This window comes from Chiloscyllium plagiosum, chromosome 7, assembly GCF_004010195.1.
Source record: "Chiloscyllium plagiosum isolate BGI_BamShark_2017 chromosome 7, ASM401019v2, whole genome shotgun sequence".
Lineage (NCBI taxonomy): Eukaryota > Metazoa > Chordata > Chondrichthyes > Orectolobiformes > Hemiscylliidae > Chiloscyllium > Chiloscyllium plagiosum.
Genome location: NC_057716.1, coordinates 20647241 through 20668704, shown reverse-complemented (window position 1 = coordinate 20668704; position 21464 = coordinate 20647241). Strand labels below are relative to the sequence as shown.

General features: G+C 48.0%; 1 protein-coding gene across 3 annotated transcripts in view; it reads right to left on the bottom strand.

Annotated features, from left to right (window-relative positions):
• Positions 1-21464, bottom strand: part of col18a1a (collagen type XVIII alpha 1 chain a) — a 304262-nt gene that overhangs the window by 122345 nt on the left and 160453 nt on the right. For all 3 annotated transcript variants that reach the window (XM_043693212.1, XM_043693211.1, XM_043693210.1), the window contains 3 exons: positions 18293-18834; positions 8203-8280; positions 1047-1091 (listed from right to left, as the gene is read on the bottom strand). In XM_043693212.1, coding sequence (XP_043549147.1) covers positions 1047-1091; positions 8203-8280; positions 18293-18834 — 665 coding nt within the window. The remainder of the gene's footprint in view (positions 1-1046; positions 1092-8202; positions 8281-18292; positions 18835-21464) is intronic.

Below are 21464 nucleotides of genomic sequence, written 5' to 3'. Positions count from 1 at the left end.
CAATTATTAAAGATATCACAGTTGGGCACTTGGATAAGTTCAAGGTAATCAGGAAGAGTCAACATGAAAGGGAAATAATATTTCACCAAGTTGTTTGGAGGTCTTTAATAAAATTACATGTGCTGTGGATAAAGGGTGACCAGTGGATGTAATGTAATGAGATTTCCAGAAGGCATTTGAGATAATCAGAGGTTAATGTGGAAGAGAAACCCTTGTGGTGCAGGGTTGTTAAATACTGGCATAGAAAGAAGATGGATAGCTTACAGGAAGCAGAGAATAAATGCTTCCTGGGACGGGTCAGTCCCTCTACATGGATCTAAGCAAAAAATCCAGGCTGACGCTGCAGTGTAACACAGAGAGAGTGCTGCACTGTCAGAGGTACTGGCGTACGGATGAGATGGTCATCCCTGTCTGAACTTTCTATTGATCCTACTATGCTATTTCAATGAATAGCTGGTGGAAATTCTCCCCGTCTCCCAGCAGCTATTTATCCGTCATTTATCCGTCAACCAATAGCATCGAAGCAGATTTCCTTGTCATGATCAGCACTGACCGTGGGATCTTGCTGTGTGGCAAACCCAACTGCTGCATCACGACTGTGACTGCATTTCAAAAGTACACAACTGGCTGTGCAGTGCTTTGGCACATCTGAAGGGCGCCACATAAATGCAAGTCTCGAATTGTTTCTTGGTCTTCATTCCTGGTCTGAAAATACAGCCTCAGCCAAGTCTCAGACCAAAACCAAGGACTGAGAACCTGCTGTTTGCAGGGCTCCTTCTGTGTGAATGCAAGTTCTGCTGGAGATGCTACTTCAGAGAAAGGAAAGAAGGAATACAGAAGGATCTCAGTAACACGGAGCTGGCTGAGACTTAGTTGGAGTTAAAGTTTGGGCTGATTTTACACTTTAAAATCAGGTGGTTCCGGCACTTATGAATTTAATTCATTCACACTTAAATTAATCACAGGCACAATAGAAAAGAGTAAGGACTGACTGGCGTTCACAACAGTCTATCTCACACACTCAGCACAGCACGTTCCTTCCTTACCGTTTGAGTTCCTCTTCCGTATCCACTCCCATAATCTCCCGAAGCCTGCAAGGCAGAAAGGCACAGGTTACCCGCCAATAATGCGTCAATTCCAGAGGGGAGGATGATGGGAGTGGTTCCTGAAGCTCCCGATGAACCACTGACGGGTCCGAGAGCTGGCCGGAGGTGGTGTGGAGCAAGAGGCAACTCCCACGACCCAAGCAATATCCGGGACAAAATGAAGGAAAAGTCAAACTGCCTCCCGGGGTGGCTGACTGAACTTGGAAAGGGTTACAAACTGTACAGACTGTGTTTTAAAATTCAAAACTTTAAATAAACAAAAAACACAGCACCTGAAGCCGGCACTTGGGAACAGACTGCCATCTCATGTGGTAATACCGACTCACCGACTTCCTTCTCAGGAGATGGAGGTGTCGACATAATGTCACTGACATCTGTAGTGATGGGTTCAAATCCCACCGCTGGTGGTATTTAAATTCAGGGGCAGCACGGTGGCTCAGTGGTTAGCACTGCTGCCTCACAGTGCCAGGGACCCGAGTTCATTTCCACTCTCGGTCGACTGTCCGTGTAGAGGTTGCACGTCCTCCTCGTGTCCTCGTGGGTTTCCTCTCACAGTGCAGATTAGCTGGATTGGCCAGGGGAAATGCAAGGTTACAGAGAAGGGGTCGGTCTGGGTGGGGTGCTGTTTGGAGGGTCAGTGTCGACTCGATGGGCCAAATGGCCTGGACCCACACTGTAGGGATTGTATACAAAGCTGGAATACAAAGCTAATCTCAGTAATGGTGACCATGGTAGTTGTAAATACTCACTGATGAACTTTGGCCCAGGACATCCTTACCTGGACTGACCTACACGTGACTCCAGACCAAAGAAATGTGGTTGACTCAGAACCACCATCTAAAATAACACACAACCACTGGTAGGCCATGCAAATCTGTTCTGCTGTTCAATAAGATCGTTGCTAATCTGATTGTAACTTCAACTCTATATTCCTGCATTTCCTGGATAATCATTGATCCCCTCAGTAATCAAGAATATACCTACAATGTTCAAGAGACATGAATAAGAAATGGATATGGGCCAAGCGCAGGCAATTGGGACTAGTTTAGTTTGGGATTAGGGTCGGCATGGACTGGTGGGACCGAAGGGTCTGTTTCCGTGCTGTACGATTCTACGACTCTACCTCAGCCTCAAAACTAGCCCCACGGTTCAACGGTAATCAATGATGGTCAACAAATGGGCTTGCCAGTGACACACATCCCATGCAACAATGTTTTTACAAACTTCTTTCAGAGTTGAACTTTCTGACTGAGGTGGAGATTATCAAGGACATGAGGGAGGTTTGGTTTGGAACGGTCAGGGGTTGAGTTACACCCCGGGAGTTTTTGATTGCCTCTTGGGGCGAGTGAGAAATTTCCCAGATTCCCTACCCCATCCTGGTCGTTGTGTTTACTGGTTTGGTCACCAGATTCTGGTGAGTCTGCAGCGTATTTGGGTATGACTTTCAGAAGGACGTGAGGGTCCTTTAGATGGTACAGAAGAGATTTAAGGAGATTGCGGTGAGATCTGACAGGTTTAGGGAAGGTAGATGAGGGAGGATGCTCCCATTAGCTGATGGCACACAGTAAAATGATTCCATACAAACAGATCCTAGCTAAGCTCGACAGGCCTCCCAAATCCAGCCTTGAATGGAGGTGAACAATGAAATATCTCACAGGAGGAGGGGACTCCACAAATATCCCCACGGTCACCGATGGGAACCAGAACATCAGAGCAATAGATAAGGCTGCAGCATTCGCATCCACCTTCAACCAAAGATACCGAATGGATGATCCATCTTGGCCTACCCCTGAGATCTCCAACTTACAGATTCCAGCTTAATTCATAATACCTCATACCACAAAAGAGCAAAACGCATATAATATTGCAAAGGCTATGGGCCCTGACAACGTTTCGGCAACAGCCCTGCACTCCAGAATTGGTAATCCACTAGCAAAGCTATATCAGTGCTTCGACCCAGTGATGTGGAGGCCTGTGCGGGAATGTCCTGTGCACAAAAAGCAGGACAAATCCAACCCAGCCAATTACCTTCCATTAGTCTACTCTCAATCATCTGTAACGTGATGGAAGGTCTGATCAACAATGCTATCACTGCAATAACCTGCTCACTACCTCTCAGTTTAGGATCAGCCAGAGCCACTCAACGTTTTGCATAATTACAGACTCAATCCAAACATGGACAAAAGAGGTGAGACGGACAGCCCTTGATATCAAGGCAGTGTTTGACTGAGTGTGGCATCAAGGAGCCCCAGGAAAACTGGAATCAATGGATATCAGGGAGCAAACTCTCCGCTGGCTGGAGTGTCACCTGACACACAGAAAGATGGTTGTTGGAGGTCAGTCATCTCAGCTCCAGGTCATCTCTGCAGGAGTTCCTCAGGGTAGTGTCCCAGACCCAATCATCTTCAGCCGCTTCAGCAGTAACCTTCCCTCCACCATAAGGTCAGAAGTGGGGATGTTCGCTGATGGTTGCACGATGTTAAAGCACCGTTCACGGCTCCTCAGATACTGAAGCAGTCCATGTTCAAATACAACAAGAAATGGGCAACATCCAGGAATCGGCTGATAAGTGGCAAGTTACATTCATACCACATAAATGCCAGGGAATGACCATCTCCAACTACAGAGAATCACTGAGTTCCCCCACTATCAACATCCTGGGGGTCACCATTGACCAGGAACAGAACTGGACTTGCTGCATAAATACTGTGGTGAGAAAAGCAGGTCAGAAGCTGTGAATCACGTCCAGTCTCCCAAAGCCTGTCCACCACCTACAAGGCACAACTCAGGAGAGTGATGGACTCAGAACAACACTCAAGAAGCTCAACACCATCCAGGACAGAGCAGCCCACTTGATTGACATCCACAAGCATCTATTACCCCCACCACTGATGCTCAGTAGCACCTGCAAGTTCCCTTCCAGCTCCCTCACCATCCTGAGTTGGAACTATCTCACTACCTCTTCAGTTTCACTGGGTCAAAGTCCTGGAATGCCCTACTGTGGGCATACCTCCAACCCAAGGACTACAGCAATTCAAAAAGATAACATGCCACCACCTTGTTCAGGCAATGTCCATAGCTCAGCAAAGAGAATGTGAGGAAGAACCTTTAACATCATGAGAGGTAGCAACCAGGAACACACTGCTAATGAGGGTCCTGGAAGCAGAGATGGTCAAATTCAAGGTGGTGGTGGGGGAGGGGGTGGGGGGGGGGGCGGGGAAGTTTAATGGGATTGACTAGCTTGGCACAGGCAAATCCTCCCTTCCACATCCCACAACCTCACAGAACTGCTCCGTGTGGCCAATGACCCGTACAGTGGCACTGAGAAGCAGACAGGTCAGTCACATGAAGACCGATGGCAGAACTGAGTGGATATTGTTTCCGAAGAGGGGGCGGTAATGATGGCTATATAAATGCATGTCTGCCTCTCATTTTTTTCTGAGCCACATTGTAAAATATAATGGACACGGGGCAAAGAAATTCACGTAATTTCTCCAAACTGTGATATTTATAAACATGGTATAACGGCTATGTAGGGAGGATGGGGGAGAAGACGTCTTAGATTCAACAGATTCCTTATTTAAGGTATTCCAGATGCAGCAATCCCATGTCTTTCTCACACTGTCACGACAGCCGCATCTCGACTTGAACACCCACGCTCCAGAAACAAGAGGTTGCAACCAAGTCAAAGATGCCGGGGTGGAGCTGGAACTGCTCCACATTGAAGCAGTTGGTTCTGATTTGTACATGTTAAGATCAGCTTCATTATCTCAGTTGTTTGACATTTCTGGAATTATGTAACACTCCAGATGTTCTGAAAACCACAAGTACCCAATGGTAAGCCAGCAGTAAGGGGGCACCACCTGATGTTAAAGGCGGTACTTCTGTCTGCTGAGGCCCTGTGAGGCATTTTTCCACCTTTAATCATGTTGGGCACACAATTGTCCAGTCATTTCCTGAAAGGTGCTTATCCCATGTTTTCCCTTTGAAGGCAGCACCTTCGAAACCTGCAATCGTTAGCGCACAAAGGAAAAAGGGTGGCAGATGAATAAAACCATCTTCACCTGCAAATGTCCCTCAAACCCACAAACCATCCTGACCTGGAAATATATTAACCTTCTTTTACTGATATGGTTCACTATCCTTAAACTGCCTCCCCTATAGCAATGCCCAGCTTTCACTGCCAGCTATTGTGGGCGGCACGGTGGCACAGTGGTTAGCACTGCTGCCTCGCAGCGCCAGAGACCCGGGTTCAATTCCCGACTCAGGCGACTGACTGTGTGGAGTTTGCACGTTCTCCCCGTGTCTGCGTGGGTTTCCTCCGGGTGCTCCGGTTTCCTCCCACAGTCACAAAGATGTGCAGGTTAGGTGAATTGGCCATACTAAATTGCCCGTAGTGTTAGGTAAGGGGTAAATGTAGGGGTATGGGTGGGTTTCGCTTCGGCGGGTCGGTGTGGACTTGTTGGGCCGAAGGGCCTGTTTCCACACTGTAATCTAATCTAATCTAATCTATTAATAGATCCTAAAAACAGCTTCATGTAAGATTCTTTACAATCCTGGCTCTCACCTTTCAGATTCCATTCTGAACCAAAAGTTGTAATATCTTCCAAGTATTTCTTTACTGGAAGCCCTTCTCCTCCAATCTGCTTATACTCAACCGTACCTTAGAGGCAGCTCAGTGTTTAGCCAGAGACCCGGGTTCGAGTCCACCCTCGGGCAACTGTCTGCGTGGAGTTTGTACAATCTCCCTGTGTCTGTGTGCATTTCCTCCCACAATCACAAAGGTGTACAGGTCAGGTCGATTGGCCACGCTAAATTGCCCATTGTGTTCAGGGATGTATAGGATAGCTGGGTTAGCCATTGGGAAATGCAAGGTTACAGGAACTTGGTAGGGGAAGTGGGTTTGAGTGGGATGCTCTTCGGAGAGACGGTGTGGACTCGATGGGCTGAATGGCCTGCTTCCACACTGTGGGGATTTGATGCTTCTACCCGCTACCTGATGACTTTCTCTTCCACGTACGACATGATCCAAATTCTCATTAGCAAAATCTCCTCAGCCCCATTCACAATTCAAATTAAAGCCTTCACTCTGGGATGCTAGCCCATGACTAAGACCTGTATGCTGACCCTGACCCTGCCTCAAGTTGCACACCCTTAACTTGGGAGGAGGGGCATCATGCTCAAGAGAATTAATAGATTTTCCAAAAGCCCAGGCCGATCGGCATGGGTGATGTGATAAATGAATTCCAGGCCTGATGGTGAAGCAAGATGCAAATTAATTTTCTTCCTAAAAACCGAAAGAACTGCGGATGCTGTAGATCAGAAACAATAATAGAAGAGTCTGAGGAAGGGTCACTGGACCTGAAAACGGTAACTCTGATTTCTCTTCACAGATGCTGCCAGACCTGCTGAGCGTTTCCAGCAACTTCTGTTTTTGTTCCTTTTCTTCTGAGTTTGTTTATTTGGATATTGCAGCAGTACACAAGGATTACTAACCCAGTGATCCAGCAGTCTCTCTTCTGAAGTGTCCCAGGTACTTAATCAGATCTTGCTCTGTGCATCTTAGCGATGTGACTAGCAGACCACGAAGTGGCAGATGGGGAAACGGGTGTGATGAGGCATTCACTTACCAATTGAGGACAGGCAGACGTAGCTGAATGGAGGGACAGGGAGGCAGCGGTGAGGTAAATACCAAGTTCGGTGAGGACACTGTAGGGACTCCAAGTCTGTATTCACTCAAGGTCATATGGCAATCCGCTCTAAAGTTCACCTCGGTCACTCCGGCAGGAATCAAAGCTCAAAGGCAGATGTGGAGAGCACAAATTCACATTAGTCAAGCTGTTTACTGCAGTCTTGGGACATGGTTACAAAGGAACTCTTAAAACCTCTTAAAGCTTGTTTATTCCAAACAGAAGGTTGGAGGAAACGATGATTCACCGCAGCTTCTGCCAACTGTCGTTCCTTCCCTCCCCTCCTCCCTCCCAACAACGCTCCAGGGAACTGACCCATTCCCGTCGCTACATACTCTGTGGAGCCCCATCCAGACATAAATTTCCAGAAAAAGCCAAAACATTAGAGCCCTTTGTGTCACGGGGGGGGGGTCAACATTTTCCTGCAACCTTTTACCTGGTGGCCATTTGAAAGAGGGTTCCTCTTTCCCCCTCCCAAGTGGACAGTATTGTTTGGGAGTTCCCTGGTTCAACATAGCTACAACCTGGAGCACCCAGCGCTTTGCTAATCTCTGTACTGCTCTGGAGCAACATGGGTTGTGGTATTGCTGATGTGATCCTCTCTTTCCTTCCTTCTGGTCACACACAAACAAGAGTTCCTGCAGCCAATGTCCACCAGGACAATAAACCATGAGCATTGAACTGGATGTTGCATTCAAACCAGATTGGAATTTGATGCCACGCAGGGCAAGGTGGGATCACTGACACTGCAACACTGATAAAGTTTATTCAGTTCTTTAAGACTTCTTCGGCCACTTTTGGATTATTGCATGAAATTCTGGTCTCCTTTAGGAGGATGTTGTGAAACTTGAAAGGGTTCAGGAAAGATTTACAAGGATGTTGCCAGGGTTGGAGGGTTTGAGCTACAGGGAGAGGCTGAACAGGCTGGGGCTGTTTTCCCTGGAGCGTCGGAGGCTGAGGGGTGACCTTATAGAGGTTTACAAAATTATGAGGGGCATGGATAGGGTAAACAGACAAAGTCTTTTCCCTGGGGTGGGGGAGTCCAGAACTAGAGGGCATAGGTTTAGGGTGAGAGGGGAAAGATATAAAAGAGACCTAAGGTGCAACTTTTTCACGTAGAGGGTGGTACGTGTATGGAATGAGCTGCCAGAGGAAGTGGTGGAGATTGTACAATTGCAACATTTAAGAGGCATTTGGATGGGTAAATGAATAGGAAGGGTTTGGAGGGATATGGGCCGGGTGCTAGCAGGTGGGACTAGATTGGGGGGTTGGGCTATCTGGTCGGCATGGACGGGTTGGACCGAAGGGTCTGTTTCCGTGCTGTACATCTCTATGGATCTATGTGTGGTTAAATAACCCAATCTGGTTTCTCCCACTTGTTATTTGAGGGTGATGGTTTCACCTACCTCGCCATCATCATCCTCATCACAGTAAAGACGTGCTGCCCAAGGGTCTCCCTTCACCTTCAGATCCGAGATGAAACCCTGGAACCAAAAAGAAACCAAAAGGTGTTAGGTCATGGATGTAGCAGCCTGCGGGTTATACAAAAGCAGTGGTTCTTCAAGAGAATTCATTCGCTCAATGTTAATTCCTAAAGTTGAAGCTGCATTGTGCCCCACCCAATCAGGTGATGTCACACAATCTCAGATTGGAGAGGAGGGTATCAAGTGTGAGATCCTGAGGGGAAGAGACAGGGTCAGCTCCTGCTCCTGATACACACAGTAATTATGTCTAAATTGTCAATGTCACTCGCATCATGCGATGAACAACAGCTCATGGAAGATAAGTGCCTCTTCTCTTTAATTTGGAGATGCTGGTGTCGGACTGGGGTGTACAAATTTAAAAATCACACAACACCAGGTTATAGTCCAACAGGTTTAACTGGAAGCACACTCGCTTTCGGAGCAACGCTGAATGAAGGAGCAGCACTCCGAAAGCTAGTGCTTCCAATTAAACCTGTTGGACTATAACCTGGGGTTGTGTGATTCCTCTCTTTAAGGTTCTGTAGTGTTTTAACCTTCTATAATGCTGAGTAAACAGATCCTTCATCGGAGCAAACAGAAGTACCATGCGGGGGGGGGTTCTCCTGTGGTACAGTGTTAGTGTCCCTAACTCAGAGGCGGGAGGTCTGGGTTCAAGTCCCATGACATATCTGAACAAATTGATTGTGGCAGCTGGCCGCAGTGGGTAGTGCCCCTGATTCTGAGACAGACGTTTAGGAAGTAAGAGCAAGAGGGAGTCCCAGTCAGTCACACTGGAGCCTTCTGCAGCCCCATCTGCAGCTCCAGATAACATCCATGTGTTTTAGAGGATTTGATGGTGCCGCGGTAGTGCCTCTGAGTCAGGTATTTTGGTTTGACGTTCACCTGCCAGGTCTAACAGAACACGTATGAATGAGTTGTTTGAACAGAATTGTTCATTTCGACTATCCCAAGGGCTTCAAGGTGATGCTCTGGGATCAAATGGGAGAGTTGGGCCCACACCCATCAGCAGCGTGCCCAACCTTCCCACAGTGGGCGTCCTAATCACCGTCCACCAACTTAAGGGTGACGGGCAGGCTCCTTGTGATGCTGCAGGCCCGGCCAGAAGGAGATGAGACAGCTCCGCACACTCAGTGGTGCTCCTGGCTGCTGCTCAGGGACCGTAAGGCTGTCTCAAAATGGAGCTACTCCTGGGGGGAGCGCACTAACTGTGAAAGGGTTTGGGGCCAAATGGCTGTGGGCCTCTCGAAGCAGAGAGAACATGTCCAGGGTGGGTCCATGCTGTTTCCTGGTCTAGGCCCCTCTCTGGGAAATTGAGCCTTTTTGCTGTGAATAGCCTCTCTGGCCAGGCCAGCCATGGACAGACCTCTCTGTCCTCCCCCACAACCCACACACCCTCCCCCCCCCCCGCGTTGATGGCAGGATGGGGGCCGTCAGCCCAACGCCAAAGTCGGAGCTAATGTGCTCCACTGTCGTGTCAGTCGCCTGCCAGCCTCCCTGGTAGAGCAGCCGATCCAGGTGACTCCTACCCAAGGGTACAGCAGCGTGATGTCACAATGTGGATTACCCATTCAATCCCAGCATCCCCCACATCCCACTGCCCACAGGTCCACCCCCACAGGATCAGGAAAACTGGGCCCTCCAAAGTACCGTCTACCTCAGCCTGACGGCAGCCATTGTACCTGTGGGCAGCACTGATAAGGAGCAACAAGCAACAGGCCAACACAAAAGGAACGACGCACCGAGGGTGCCTTAACCCTCTGCACGGGAGGCAAATGCAGTTTGTCCAATAATTGGGGAGGCAGAAGTCCCGCAAAGACGTGTTCACAAATTTCACAAAAACAAGAAAAACCCACGATTTTCACATTTCCTCAGGAGCAAAATATTCAAAGCACGCGTCAGAGTTTCATTCTGATGGTAAATCCACAATTGTGTTAGTGGAGCCATCCTTCATGTGGCTGGCACGCCTACGCAGCATTCTGACAGGACAGGACCATTATCGAGGAAGGTCAGAGACCAGAATGAATGCCGTCTCTCTCTCTCTCTCTCTCTCTCACATTCCTGTCGCCTACAGGCAACTGTCTGACCATTGATTTCTCCAGAACTGTTCCATTTTCTTTTATTTTCTGCACAACAGCAATGAGCAGGACAGACCTTGCCCACCAGAAGAGTTGTCATAAGATGTAGGTTAGTACAAATAAAATTGAGGTGTGCAAGGGCCGCCATGTCGGGGGAAGAACGAAAGGGAAGTAATTAGAGTTTGTAAAGAGGTCAATCTTCATGAGGATCAGGGATGGGGATGGGAGGGAAGAGTGACGAAGGTTTGGGAGATTGCAATTGGATTTGACTCTTGGCAACTGACTGGCATCATCAGCATCTCTCGAGCTCCAATTGTTTGCAGGTATCATTACCTGGCACCTCTCATTGTCAGTACGTGTCAATTGTCCTGAGAGAAATCTGCTCCCGTAGCGAGTCACTGCTGTGACTGTGTTTGTAAACCCAAACAGACTGCCTGCAGTTTGTGTAAGGTCTGCTTGCTGAAGAAAATAGCCAACGAGAATCAAAATTGAGGGAAGCCGATACTGGGGTTCACAGGGCCCACAGGAGAAAGTGAGGACTGCAAATGCTGGAGAGTCAGAGTTGAGAGTGTGGTGCCAGAAAAGCACAGCAGGTTAGGCAGCATCCGAGGAGCAGAAGGATCAAAGTTTCAGGCATAAGCCATTCCTGATGAAGGGCTTATGACCGAAATGTCGATTCTCATGCTCCATGGATGCTGCCTGACCTGCTGTGCTTTTCTGGCACCACATTCTTGACTTTATAGGACCCACGGTCTTACTGATTGAGGGCAGATGATGTCATGGCAGTGTGATAGGGTTAGGGTTTGAGTTAGAGTTTGGGTTAGAGTTTGGGTTAGGGTTTGGGTTAGGGTTTGGGTTAGGGTTTGTGTTAGGGTTAGAGTTTGGGTTAGGGTTTGGGTTAGGGTTTGGGTTAGGGTAGGGTTAGAGTTTGAGTTAGGGTTAGAGTTTGATTTAGAGTTAGGGTTTGAGTTAGAGTTTGGGTTTGGGTTAAGGTTAGGGTTGGGGTTAGGGTTGGGGTCGGGGTTAGGGTCAGAGTTAGGGTTAGAGTTTGAGTTAGGGTTAGAGTTTGATTTAGAGTTAGGGTTTGAGTTAGAGTTTGGGTTAGAGTTTGGGTTAGGGTTAAAGTTAGGGTCGGGGTTAGGGTCAGGGTTAGGGTTAGAGTTTGGGTTAGGGTTAGGGTTAGAGTTTGATTTAGGGTTAGGGTTTGAGTTAGAGTTTGGGTTTGGGTTAAGGTTAGGGTTGGGGTTAGGGTTGGGGTCGGGGTTAGGGTCAGAGTTAGGGTTAGAGTTTGAGTTAGGGTTAGAGTTTGATTTAGAGTTAGGGTTTGAGTTAGAGTTTGGGTTTGGGTTAAGGTTAGGGTTGGGGTTAGGGTTGGGGTCGGGGTTAGGGTCAGAGTTAGGGTTAGAGTTTGAGTTAGGGTTAGAGTTTGATTTAGAGTTAGGGTTTGAGTTAGAGTTTGGGTTAGAGTTTGGGTTAGGGTTAAAGTTAGGGTCGGGGTTAGGGTCAGGGTTAGGGTTAGAGTTTGGGTTAGGGTTAGGGTTAGAGTTTGAGTTAGGGTTAGAGTTTGATTTAGAGTTAGGGTTTGAGTTAGAGTTTGGGTTAGAGTTTGGGTTAGGGTTAAAGTTAGGGTCGGGGTTAGGGTCAGGGTTAGGGTTAGAGTTTGGGTTAGGGTTAGGGTTAGAGTTTGAGTTAGGGTTAGAGTTTGATTTAGAGTTAGGGTTTGAGTTAGAGTTTGGGTTTGGGTTAAGGTTAGGGTTGGGGTTAGGGTTGGGGTCGGGGTTAGGGTCAGAGTTAGGGTTAGAGTTTGAGTTAGGGTTAGAGTTTGATTTAGGGTTAGGGTTTGAGTTAGAGTTTGGGTTAGAGTTTGGGTTAGGGTTAAAGTTAGGGTCGGGGTTAGGGTCAGGGTTAGGGTTAGAGTTTGGGTTAGGGTTAGGGTTAGAGTTTGAGTTAGGGTTAGAGTTTGGGGTCGGGGTTAGGGTTAGGGTCGGGGTTAGGGTTAGTGTTTGGGTTAGGGATGCGGTACGTAGTTGGGATATCTAAAGAATAAAAGGATCATAGAGGAACAGGAATAAATTACAATGGATGGACAGTTTCAACACGTGGGCTGCCTCTCTGAGCTCACTTGCTGCTGGAACCATCATCAAGACCTCTATTACACTCAAGATATAACCACACTAACTTCCTCCTCACTGCTCTCCCACATTCTACCCTTCACAAGCTTGAGGACACCTGAAGCCATTTTGTCCATGTTCTAAACCAGACCCCTTCCCTTATCACCCCTATGTTCGCCAACTTACATTAGCTCCCAGTCAAGCAAAGCCTTGATTTTAAAATACTCATCCTTAATTTCAAATCTCTCCATTGGCTTGCCCATTCCTGTCTCTATAACATCCTCCAGCTCCACAATTTTCCGAGATATCCGCACTCTGTATGTGTATTCCCAGTTGGAACTTGGCTAGTGCTGGGGTCCCAAGGTCTGGAATTGCAGCCCTCCGCCAACCTGACAGCATCTGAGGTGGCTCAGCGTCATGGTCAAATTGATTGACGGACTCCATATGGAGGCCATCATTGGAACATGACGGAGTGGAGTTCATCTCGACCCAAGGCAGAGAGAGGAGAGCAATTGGAATGTCAGATAGGCAGCACTCCCGACACTAGAGATCAGACACTGAACCAGTCCCAGTGAGCTCTCCGAAACTGCCTGAGAACATGAGATCAGGCGTGACCAAAGCTGCTCCAACAGTACTGAGAACACAGCTGCCATGATGTCCCCCCATGGCCTGCTGCAGGGACAATGCCACCAACAAGCTGGTGCTCTCTGCATACAATAGGAGTGGCTGCTCATTGGTGGGCAATTTCAGGTGACGCTGTAAAATTAGCCCCCGTTGTCACCTCAGATCACTTGAGTGGTTTCCCACTTCCACGGAGAGGGCAGCCATTACTGTTTACAATTCCACCACGACGAGTTCTTTGGCAATGGGAAGCACCGGTCCCAGTCTCTGCCTCCAAATCAATCCCTATGGGTCCAGGAAGATCTCGCCCTTTAAATCTGTGTCACACAAAAAAAAAGCACATGCTTCCTACTTACCCTAACCAGGACACTCATAATTTGATACCTTTCAATTAAGACACCCCTCAGCCTTGTCTTGATCCATTCTGGAAAGTTCTGCTAACATTCAATGTTGTCGAAATGTTCACATCTAATGACTGAGAGTGAGAAATCACAGGATAGAAGGTGAAAGGTCATGCTAATCTGGGAGAGGGAATAATGGTCAGTGTTAAAAATGCAGGGCCCTTCCAGGGTCAACCAGAACAGCTCTGGTGGTGCCTGAGCGTTGTCGCTGTTCACTGGACTTTGTCTTTAAGAGCTGTGTTCTTCCCCAATGGGGAGGGCGCATCTGGATGGGAAAAGGGTCTAAAAGGGAAAGGGGGAAAACTGACTCTTGTGCTAAACTATATATTTACAATCAAACCTTTGTAAATCTCCGAAAATCTTTAGCTGTCGAATTCAGCACACTGATGTCGCTCTGTTCCACTTGCATAGTGATACACAAACACCGAATCCAGCAATATTGGGCGCAGTACTGCAATTTATATCGACACAAGATTCTGAGCAGCAGCAACCATTAGCTGAAACTGAGCTTCCGTCACTGATGGTCAACTCATGCATTTCGCATCATTAAAATGACACCAACTGCTAATAAATGTGTGTGTGAATGCCAGAGTGCCCATGTAAACATTTACACTGCTCTTATACATCATTCGAGTTTATCTTGATAAACCCTGGAGACGATGCCAATATGGAATTGGCACTTCACACACATGTAATTGTAGGGATTATAATGAGGTCAGCATGGTGAATATCATGAGAACATGAGTTCCCTGATTGGGGCTGTTAATCTGGTCAGATCAGGGAGCCCTGGCTGACAGATATAAACAGAAATGTGCCCCTTTTAGGGACATAAAACAGCGGGCCCTGTATCGACTGCTGTCCACATCTTCTCCCTCATCCACCGCCCGGACAGGCCTTGGCGTGCCCATATGCCACCAGGCAGTGGAGATCCCCAGTGAAGGGCTCTACATAGGAGTCATCCCCCTTTCTCTCGGGGATCTGGAGTGGAGGGTGCTGCACACAGCGGCCCCCTGTTTGTTCTGTGGTGCTGTGGAGTCTGTGGACCACGTGTATATTGGGTGTGGGCGTTTGCACTCCATTTTTGATTTCCTCAAAAACCTCCTCCTCTGTTTTTGGCTGCACTTCAGTCCCACGCTCCTGATCTTCGGGCACCCGGTGCGGAGGAGGGAGGGCAGGTCTGAAGACCTCCTCGTGGGTCTGCTCCTGGGCCTGGCCAAATTGGCCATCAACAGGTCCAGGCAGAGAGTCGTAGAGGGGGTCGTTAGGGCCGACTGCCTGCCCCTCTTCCGCGGTTACGTTAGAGCCCGGGTGTCCTTGGAGAAGGAGCACGCGGTGTCCACCAACACCCTGGAGTTGTTGAGGGAGAGGTGGGTGCCGTAGGGAGTGGAGTGCATTCTTTCCCCCTCCAACTCTATTTTGATTTAATCCCTGCCCTCCCCTGCACTGTTTGATCACACAGCCTGTTTGATTATCGGACCACCCTCCATGCAACTACAGCGATAGCTCCAGCAGAGTTACTAATGGGGAGAAGACTCTGCACCAGGTTATATCTGATCTCCCCAGACTTTGGAGGAGAGGTGGGGGCGAACTGCACCAGGAACACCAATGTCGTACACAAGACTCTGCTAAGCAAGACAGACAGTTTATTGCAGAGGATGAAGTTTGGTGTAGGAACCAGGGGAATGGCCCTGCATGGGTAAGAGGAATGGTCAATGCAAGGTATAAAGTTCAGGTCAGTGTGACAGTCCTGAACAAACACATGGAATGTACAAAAGCTACAAACTCGCCAACAGTGTGGGAGTTAAACTTGGCCGGCTCCTCACCAGCCTTTCAAACTGTTCTGGAACCCATGGGTTCTCTCTCTCTCTCCATCAAGTGTTGTTGATATCTTGAATTCTGAGATGGACCTGGCAGGTGTCACCGCCTTGATGCCTTTGTTGCCTGAGGAAGAGAGTTAATTTCCTCCGCGATACTCTGGGCACACGAGGTGAGCTACTGTGTGTTACACACCGCCCGTACCACGGGCAGTGTTGGAGAAACCTGAGCCAGTGCTAAAACACCCTGGAGGAGGAGCCACTAAACAAAACAAAACCCGGCCTATGTCCTGGGACTCAGAGGGGGAGGAATGTAGTGATTGTAAAGCGGTCAGCCCAGTTGGACCGCATAGACTCCGAGTTCCCTGAGTGGGGCTGATAATCTGGTCCAATCAGGGAGCCCTGGCTGACAGATATAAACAGGAGTGTCAGAGGATCTGTTTACTCTGAGAGCCGACTCTGAGGGAGCTGGATCAGCGTGAAGGACTCTCCATGCGTAAATAAAGGGTGACTTGATGACAGAAACCATCCTCCGTGGAGTTATTTCAGCAAGCACTTATTTAAAAATCAAATAACCCATTAGCTGTATCTGTCCCAAATGGCTAATGGTCAAAATATTGGACAACAGTAAGCTGAACAAAATAAGGAGCGTTTAGTCTGCATCCATCCTATTAAAATCAGAAGGGGTTGCACAGCTTACATCATGACTTCATCCCTGCTCACACTTCTCACTTGTTTTCTGGTATTACTTTGTAAACTGGATTCACCTGCTAACCACTGCATCAGTGTAAACTGTGCAGTGTCTTCAGTCCAGCAGGGCTGCTTCCTTTCTCCCTGGGTGTTCCCAGCACTGGGCCGGTCAGACCGACAAGAGAGTATTGGCCATGGCTCTCTCCCAGCACTGTTCCTTTGCCTCTCAGTCAGCAGGCTGCAAATTCAAATCTTACCCCAGAGATCGAAACACATCATCACATTTGATGCTTCACCAGCAGTGCTGAAGGAATGCTGCACTATCTGGAGAACAGTCCTGATTAGACATTAAATTAAACTTTCTATTTTCTCAAGTGGACATCTTTACATTATTTGAAGAATTGCAAGACTCCTGAGCCAAACGTTATACCTCAACCATCGTGACTAAAGCAAATTAGCCTATAATTACAACATTACTCTCCAATGGCATCTGACATTCTTGATTTCAATCAGGGCTTCTTTCTGAAATAGAGGAACTGTTCAGGTTTCCCTGTCCAGCCATATGTCTGGCAAATACTCTCGTCAGTCGGCCTTTGTTAACTTAATCACACCATCTCCATGGGAATAAGGCAGAGCTGCCCCCATTGATACTCAACTGCTGTCTTCTGTAATGAGGGACAATTTAGCTTTGACCCCAATTAAACACCAAAGAGACATGTCTGTAAGTTACACCGTAAATCCCAAGAAACAAAGCAATGAAACATGACAACCATGACCACATCACAGGCTGGTCTCTAAAGTGCGAGGTCCTTCTAAGTCACTGTTACCTCACAGTGATTTCACAGGAATGGACTTTAGTTTGAATCTTTTATTTCACAATGAATGAAGTTCTTTTCTCTCGACAAGAGAAGGCCGAGAGGTGACTTGCTTGAGTAATTAAGAGGATCGACAGGGCATGCATGTCCAGAATGCTTCCACTTGTGGACAAATCCAAAACTAGATGCTGTATTTGTAAAATAAATTCAACAAAGAACTCAGGAGAAATATCCTTATCGAGAGTGCGATTATCATAGAATCCATACAGTGTGGAAACAGGCCACTCGGCCCAACAAGTCCACGCCAACCCTCCGAAGAGTAACCCACCCAGACCCATTCCCCTACCCCTGACTAACGCACCTAACTTACACATCCCGGAACATTATGGGCAATTTAGCATGCCACTCCACCTGACCTGCACATCTTTGGAGTGTGGGAGGAAACCGGAGCACCCGGAGGAAACCCACGCAGAAACGGGAAAGAACGTGCAAACTCCAGACAGAGAGTCACCCCGAGACTGGAAGCAAACCTGGATCCCTAGCAATGTGAGGCAGCAGTGCCAACCACTGAGCCACCCTGCAACTTCCTGCCACATGAAGTGACTGAAGTGAATAATCCACAGACATTTAAAGGGAATCTAGTTCAGGATATAAACACTCAGAGCAGAACTTGCCTCTCCAGAACTCTACTGAGGTTCATTGAAAATTTCAAAACCTGGATAGATTTTTGTACGGTAAGAGGATGAAGGGTATGGAACCAAGGTGGGTCAAGGTGGTTAGGATGGTGATATGCCATGATCTGATTGGATGTTGGTACAGGTTTACCGGGGCTGAATGCCAATCTCTACTTCCCTGGCTCCTGTGGAGTGCTGTGAAAAAGTGCCATGTGCCAACGGGCAGAGATTAAGTTGAAGCAACCAACATAATGAGTTAACGCAGACTCAGTCCAATCAGGCAGGAGTCACCAAGGAAGGAAACCCTCTGGTCTCAGCTTCACATTAAAAATCAGAGAGTCGGACGCACACTGTTCCCACGACAGGAGCATTATGATGGCAGAGAGATGAAATGGAATGGGAGGAGTTTGGGGCTCAGAACAGACAGGTTGGGCCGAATGGCCACTTCCTACACTGCATATCCAATGTTGGACTATTGGCGGCATGGTGGCACAGTGGTTAGCACTGCTGCCTCACAGTGCCAGAGACCCGGGTTCAATTCCAGCCTCGGGCGACTGTCTGTGTGGAGTTTGCACATTCTCCCCGTGTCTGCGTGGGTTTCCTCCGGGTGCTCCAGTTTCCTCCCACAGTCTAAAGATGTGCAGGTTAGGTGAATTGGCCATGCTAAATTGCCTGGAGTGTGAAGAGGTAAATGTAGGGGAATGGGTCTGGGTGGGTTGCTCTTCGGAGGGTCGTGTGGACTTGTTGGGCCGAAGGGCCTGTTTCCACACTGTAAGTAATCTAATCATTCTATCATTGAGAAGGCACTTACCAAGAAGTTATCGGGATCTGCACCGCCTGCCAGTGCAACAAAGACCCCAGAGGACGGATCAATCTCCATCTCGTCTGGGGACCTTTCAAAGGACACAGATCCTTGCAGCTCGCAGTCCAGGTAAAAGGTGACGACATCGCCCTCCACAGCAAGGGCAATCTTGACCCATTTGTTGGTTAAACTTTTCACCCTGAAGCGTGCAGCCTCGTTAGTCTGCTGGGAGCCAGGCTCAGTATAATAGAACACAACGTTCTGTGATCCACCCTGCACCTCGGACAACTTAACTCCCACGTAGATGACAGTTTGACTGGCGTCGGTGATAGCAAAGAGCACGCCACTCTTGGATGACGCTGGCTTGATTGTGAAGAGCAATGAGAAGTCACGGAAGAAGGGGCTTTTGAAGTAAGCTCTTGCCAACTGCCCGGTGTTGACATTTGGGCCAAACTCGTACACTGGGTTTTGGTCAGGTCCATACTCCACAGTGACCTGCTTAGGAGCAGGGTCTCCAACCAACTGCAGCAAAGACACAGAACGCTCATTACCTGAAAAGGAGGGAGCAGAAAGAAACAAGACTTATTCAACCTCGAATATTAAACCATCAAGCACTGTCAAGATGGAAAACCTTTTTCTGTTTTACAAAAAAAAAATCGATCACTGACTTCTCCACTGCTCACTCATACTGGATTACCCCTTCATGGACATCCAGCATCTCACTCTTCATGCATGGTACCCTAGATATCAACTGACCACAAAGGGCAGGACGACCAAGTCTCTTCCTCAACAAATACACTTTTGATCATCCAGGGCACAGATAAGTGACTGAAACATTCCCCGCCAAGCCACTCACCGTCCTGATTTGGAAATATATCACCGTTCTTTCACTGTCGCTGGGTCAAACTCTTAGAATTCTCTCCCTAATGGCGTTGTGGGTCAACCCACTGCAGGTGGACTCCAGGGGTTCAAGGAGGCAGCTCACCACTACCTTCTCAAGGGCAACTAGGGACGGGCAATCAACGCTGGGCCCAGCCAGCGACACCTACCTCCCACAAATGAGTAAAAAACTCAACCCAACCCAAGACTTCCAATCCTACCTGACAAAACCAGCAATGGAACTGAGCACCATCTTCAATACTACACCACATAGCCCTGGCCAGAATATCACACAACCAAAACCGATGGAACTCCAAACCCGAGCTCCTGACATTCCCCATTCCACTCCTTCTCTATTTACTTCTCTGTCTCTCTCACTTTTCTTTCATTCCCCTCCTTGCCCTTTTCAAACTCACCCTGTTCCAAGAGAGTCTCTGGTTGTTGCCTCCATTTCCATTTACCTCAAGATCATTCTCTTCCCTTCCCGGACCCAAGTAAAGATTTCTCTCTCTCTCTTTCCACTTCCCTTTCAAAACTGCCATTGTCAACCCCAATTGAAAAACAAGTTCCTGACCCCTCTGCCCTGGCAAACTTTCAATGCTTATTTTGGACATTTGTTCCCTTTCAGCCAAGGATCTGAGCTTCTTTGAGATGGAGGTCACCTTTCAAATCAATGCCCACATTTCCCAATTTATATCTCTCCAATCAGCCTTCTACCACCACCTCCATGACCAACAGCCAATGAGACCGCCGTGACCAAAGACACCAATGGCATCCTCTGTAACTGCCACCATGGTGCCCAACCCTCCTTGACTTTTCTGTCACCTTTGACCCCACATCCTCTATGAAATGCCTCCCCTCCAAGTGTCCAGCTCAATGGGACTAGCCTATACCGCCTGACACTTACCTACTGCTAACTGGAGCATCTCTAGCAAAGAGTCCCCTCCTTCCTTGCTGTAAACAGACATAGGGAGCTTGTCCTGTGGATTTGTGCATGCTAGGTTATAGACTGAAACTGTGCAGACTGACAGCCACAGCTGTCACTACAAAGCATATGTTCCTGGTTATTGGGATTGGATTCACACCCTGTCACTAGGGATGAGAGGCCTGTGTGTGATAACCCCAGCATAGACCGGAGCCATCCCATTCCCTGTCCAAGGCAGCACCACCTGTGAAATCTCCTTCTCGGATTGAAACTCAAGCTAGCCGCCTTGTCTGGACGTAGAGGACATGAAAGATCAAAAGCAGGATTTGCATTTATATAACGCCTCTCACCACATCACACCGCACTCTATCACAAATCTGATTTTGTTGGTTATAAGGCCAATTGTAGAAAGTCCAAAAGATGCCTCTGGTCATATTAAGATCTCAAGGAGCTGGCACTAAAGAACTGACCTCATCAGATCCAAAGACCAACCACAGCTGATCCCCAAATGATCACCTACTGAGTAGAACACAGTGCCTGGTTTGGCAATGAATGACCAATGAAACATTTTCAACGTGTTAGTCAATCCATCCACACTGCGGAGATGGTAATCACCACAAACACGAGCAGTTCTAATTACAGCAAAATCTGGTTCCCTATTTCCTTGGGTTAAACATCACAAAATAATTATAAGATGAAGAAAGCTGTTTAGTCTATACTGATCCTTCTCCCTCACTTCTCCAGCAAATGGTGACCGCGGTAGTTTATCGGGAGTGATCACGCTGTGGCTGGGGGATAGAGTTTCTGCCTCTGAACCAGGGGCTCCAGGTTAAAGGTCTTGAACTTCAAGACTTGATGGCCATGTAAGGAGCATTCATAACACAGGTAGGTATCTGAAGAGTTGGGCGGGAAAGTGGCAGATGGTTTTCAATCCAGACAAATGTGAGGTGATGCATTTAGGCAAGACGAATTCTAGAGCGAATTATACAATGAATGGAAGAGCCTTGGGAAAAGTTGATGGGCAGAGAGATCTGGGAGTGCAGGTCCATTGTACCCTGAAGGTTGCTGCACAGGTGGATAGAGTGGTCAAGAAGGCATATAGTATGCTTGCCTTCATCGGACGGGGTATTGAGTATAAGAGCTGGCAGGTCATGTTAAAATTGTACAAGACATTGGTTCAGCCGCCTTTAGAATACTGTGTACAGTTCTGGTCGCCACACGTTACCGAAAGGATGTTGACGCTTTGGGGAGGGTGCAGAGAAGGTTTACGAGGATGTTGCCTGGTATGGAAGGTGCTAGCTATGAAGAGAGGTTGAGTAGGTTAGGTTTATTTTCATTAGAAAATAGGAGATTGAGGGGGGACCTGATTGAGGTTTA